This window comes from Ictalurus punctatus, chromosome 16 (assembly GCF_001660625.3).
Source record: "Ictalurus punctatus breed USDA103 chromosome 16, Coco_2.0, whole genome shotgun sequence".
In the NCBI taxonomy this organism is placed as follows: domain Eukaryota; kingdom Metazoa; phylum Chordata; class Actinopteri; order Siluriformes; family Ictaluridae; genus Ictalurus; species Ictalurus punctatus.
Window position 1 is genome coordinate 7,775,001 of NC_030431.2, and position 5,000 is coordinate 7,780,000.

Genomic DNA, 5,000 nt, shown 5'->3' on the forward strand with positions numbered 1-5,000 from the left:
CTGGAATACCCATCCATGACCCATTTTCAATGCCCTGGCTGAGGGAAGGAGGTTCTCACCCAAGATTTGAAGGTACATGGCCCTGTCCATTGTCCCTTTGATGTGGTGAAGTTGTCCTGTCCCCTTAGCAGAAAAACATCCCCAAAGCATAATATTTCGACCTCCATGTTTGACGGTGGGGATGGTGTTCTTGGGGTCATAGGCAGCATTCCTCCTCCTCCAAACACGGCGAGTTGAGTTGATGCCAAAGAGCTCCATTTTGGTCTCATCTGACCACAACACTTTCACCCAGTTGTCCTCTGAATCATTCAGATGTTCATTGGCAAACTTCAGACGGGCATGTATATGTGCTTTCTTGAGCAGGGGGACCTTGCGGGCGTTTCAGGATTTCAGTCCTTCATGGCGTAGCGTGTTACCAATTGTTTTCAACTCCACGAGGTGAGATCTTGCATGGAGCCCCAGGCCGAGGGAGGTTGACAGTTCTTTTGTGTTTCTTCCATTTGCGAATAATCGCACCAACTGTTGTCACCTTCTCACCAAGCTGCTTGGCAATGGTCTTGTAGCCCATTCCAGACTTGTGTAGGTCTACAATCTTGTCCCTGACATCCTTGGAGAGCTCTTTGGTCTTGGCCATGGTGGAGAGTTTGGAATCTGATTGATTGATTGCTTCTGTGGACAGGTGTCTTTTATACAGGTAACAAGCTGAGATTAGGAGCACTCCCTTTAAGAGTGTGCTCCTAATCTTAGCTCGTTACCTGTATAAAAGACACCTGGGAGCCAGAAATCTTTCTGATTGAGAGGGGGTCAAATACTTATTTCCCTCATTAAAATGCAAATCAATTTATAAAATTTTTGACATGCGTTTTTCTGCATTTTCTTGTTGTTATTCTGTCTCTCACTGTTCAAATAAACCTACCATTTAAATTATAGACTGATCATTTCTTTGTCAGTGGGCAAACGTACAAAATCAGCAGTGGATCAAATACTTCTTTCCCTCACTGTACAGTTGTTTGAGTAAACCAAGTTCTGGCATGTGGTGGCCACATGTATCACACACATGGAAATTGTTGGCTTTTTTGACATAATTGGGCAAGCAAACACTTGAACCTCTTTGAAACAGTGCCTATTAATAAAGCTGACTATCAAATGATGCATATGATGGACAATTTGTAGTCATTTTCACAATTTAAATGAACAAAAAACAGATCAGTCACACGGAAAAAGTAAGTACACCCCTAAATTTATCACACCCTCAAATCCATAAAATTTTAATTAAATTCAGGTATTCAAGATTGGGCCCCATTGATTAGCACCTGCTTATGGGATTTTATTTATACCCCTCTCGTATCTAGTGTTTGGTGTTTCCTTTGCTATAAAATAATCTACAAATGGCACAGATTTAAAAGGACTGCCAATTTGTCCAGGACTGGCAGTCCCAGCAAATTCAGCCCAAGAGTAGACCGTCTGATGCAAAAAGAAATTTCCAAGAACCCAAAATTTAATCACAGAATCTGTGAGTCTTGCAACTGTTGGTGTCAAAGTGCATGCTTTTACGAAGAGAAAGAGATTGCAGAAATTTTGCCTGCATGGGAGGCGTGCCAGGAAAAAGCCTTTGCAAGACTACAGATTTACAACAAGCATATAGGCAAAGACCAGGCCTTTTGGAATAATGTGCCCTGGACAGACGAAGCAAAGATAGTTGTTTGGCCACAGTAACAGCAGACACGTTTGGCGCAGACCAAAGACAGCTTTTCAGGAAAAGAACCTCCTACCAACTGTGAAATACAGTGGTGGAAATGTTATGGTTTGGAGTTGCTTCGCTGAATTGTGCATCATATCAAAGAGTGCTTGAAGATAATGTGAGGCCATCTGTCCAAAAGTTCAAGTTGAACCGAAAGCAGACCTTTCAACAAGATAATGAGCCTAAGCACACTAGCAAATCTACCAAGGAATGGCTCAAAAAGAAGAAATGGAGGGTTATGGAATGGCCTAGTCAAAGCCCAGATTTAAATCCCATTGAAATGTTGTGGCAGGATTTGAAACAGGCAGTACATACAAGAAAACCCTCAAACATCTTGCAACTGAAAGAATATTGCATGAAAGAGTGGTCAACATTTCCAGCAAGTTGGTGTACAATTATGCAAAATGCTTACAAAAAGTTATTTCTGCTAAAGGGGGCAATACTAGCTTCTGAGGCTTCTTACTTTTGCCACAGAAGAAGATCACATCTATTGATATTTCTGTGGAATAACTTATTCAAAAAGCTCACTTCTTTGTGATTTTGTTCAAGTACATCAACTTCATTAATAGGCACTGATCATTCAAAGATGATCAAATGTTTGCTTGTCCAAATGTCAAAAAAGACAATTTCCATGGGAGGGCGCACGGTGGCTTAGTGGTTAGCACGTTCGCCTCACACCTCCAAGGTTCGATTCCCATCATGGCCCTGTGTGTGTGTAATGTGCTGCAGGGGTTTCCTCCGAGTACTCTTTTTCCTCCATTAGTCCAAATACATGCATGGTAGGCTGACTGGCATGTCCAAAATGTCCATAATGTATGAATGGGTGTGTCAGTGTGTATGTGATTGTGCCCTGCGATGGATTGGCAACCCATCCAGGGTGTACCCCGCCTTGTGCCCGATGCACCCTGGGATAGGCACTAGGTTCCCTGCGACCCAGAAGGACAAACAGTATAAAAGATGTGTGGATGGATTTCCATGGGGTTTCAAACTCCCAACTGTCAAAACTCACACACACCTGCGTACATACGGCCTGAAGACCCGTTTCTCTCCCACTCATTCTCAATGTTCCTGTAACTATTGGCACCCTAGCTATCCATCCAACTCTAGAAGTATTGGTACCCTACCTATTGGTCTCTCATTCTTAAAACTGCGAATTACCTTCGGATTTCAAACTGATAACTATTTTAAACTTTCAGACTGGCTTTGTCAAGCCAATATCAAAGTTTGTCATGACGAACTTTACCTATCTAGTTTAATAAACGTTCATAAGTTCACATATATGAAGCTTTGACACAAATTTCACTGCAGCAGCACCTACAGCCTTACCTTCTGGAGATAGACCTGCTGCCAGTCGATTCCTTTGAAGAACAGATGATCCTTCACTTCTGAAGCCCTACAGGTGCACCAGTGAATAAAAAAACCCACATCAGACACAACCAATACCTCTGACCAGCAAAGTGTCGGTGAATTGTCAGAAGATATTTGTATTGTACATAAATGTAAGTGTAGACAAGTACGCCCAGAATGTTAATTATGATTTTATACCGTAACCTAATATGAAACTTTAAACTTAGTAAACAGATATAGACAGGGTGATTGTTTTGATCCATTATTATGTAAAATGAGTAAAAAGCAATGCATTTACCCCTGACCCTGGCAGCCCAACCTCTTCGCCACATCTCTTTGTAGCAATCCTTCCAACAGAGACTTGAGTTCAGGCGAAAAGGAGTCTGGCAACTCTACATTCTTAAAGAGAGCATGAGAATTAGAGCAATGCCAGTCACTTACATTAGACATAATTCCCTTATATTAAAGCCAGTGTCTCTAATGGATACATTTTCCATGCAAAAGGCATTACACATCTAAACAACAGTCAACCAAGAATTATCATGTCCCCAGATTTGATGAATAAAAAACAACAACAAAAGAACAAAACAAAAACAAAAAACACTGCACAGCACCACAGTGGTTAAAAAAACCTTTTGTTATGGCAGTATTTTAGATGTTGAAATTCTGGATCTGGCCTTTGAATCTTTGGGTTGACATTGAATTGATTTGATTTGGGAAATCAATTAAGTAACTTACAGTATTTAACTTCAAATGTATCTCAAGCAAGAAAACGAATGACAAACTAGTTAATACTGTTAATTGCACCAAGTTTTTATTGCAGGAAAAGTAAACATTGCCTAAATTTCCTGAACATATAGTCAAGCAAGAATACAAAGTGCAATTAAAAAACTGTCGGCACTGCAGCCTGTAGCACAATGATGTATTGGATTAGCTTCACTATACTGGATGTTGTAACACGCATGCGACGACGGCAGACATGGTATGTTGCAAAGTTATTCATCTACGATTATGGCTAAGGCTTCGGTTAGAACATCCAGTACATACTGGATCTAATCCAATACGTCATTGTGCTACAGGCTGCACACTCAATTCAACTGTCAGGAATTCACAAAACATGCATTTAAAATGGCTCGCTATAGGGGCGAATATCCATGCATATAAACCTGGCAATGGATGCAGTTATAGCATGAGCTTGGAGTTTTCGGGAAGATTCAGACCAAATAGGTCTTGCGGATTAGACCTTACTATACCCGAACTTGAAGTAGCAACTGATGCATTTGCTTCTCTAGATATCTCTGTCTTAATACCATGGCAACTGCACAAATAGTTGCTGAGATTCGCTGTATTCGATGTAAACTCGAATTTACAATGTCTGAAAACTGTGACTGAATTTTCCAGTTTGCCATCACTTTTGTGAATACCAAAGCGTTCCCAAATTTTTGATTTCATATTAGCTGGCATCTTGCAGATTTCAGGCTAACTATTAGTCTCCATGGTAGCACGCCGCCCGCACAACTCTCTCATGTGTCGCTTTAGCTAATAAACTGGCTGGAGTCACAAAGTACAGTGAGGGAAAGAAGTATTTGATCCCCTGCTGATTTTGTACATTTGCCCACTGACAAAGAAATGATCAGTCTATAATTTAAATGGTAGGTTTATTTGAACAGTGAGAGACAGAATAACAACAAGAAAATGCAGAAAAACGCATGTCAAAAATTTTATAAATTGATTTGCATTTTAATGAGGGAAATAAGTATTTGACCCCCTCTCAATCAGAAAGATTTCTGGCTCCCAAGTGTCTTTTATACAGGTAACGAGCTGAGATTAGGAGCACACTCTTAAAGGGAGTGCTCCTAATCTCAGCTTGTTACCTGTATAAAAGACACCTGTCCACAGAAGCAATCAATCA

At 40.7% G+C, this 5,000-nt stretch overlaps 1 protein-coding gene across 4 annotated transcripts in view; it reads right to left on the reverse strand.

Annotated features, from left to right (window-relative positions):
- The window catches only part of grk3 (G protein-coupled receptor kinase 3), a 146,402-nt gene that overhangs the window by 21,327 nt on the left and 120,075 nt on the right, over positions 1–5,000 (reverse strand). For 3 of the 4 annotated variants that reach the window (XM_017488806.3, XM_017488804.3, XM_053686690.1), the window contains 2 exons: positions 3,387–3,487; positions 3,068–3,134 (listed from right to left, as the gene is read on the reverse strand). The exons of the other annotated variant lie outside the window; for it this stretch is intronic. In XM_017488806.3, the coding sequence (XP_017344295.1) occupies positions 3,068–3,134; positions 3,387–3,487 (168 nt within the window). The remainder of the gene's footprint in view (positions 1–3,067; positions 3,135–3,386; positions 3,488–5,000) is intronic. 4 annotated transcript variants of the gene reach the window in all.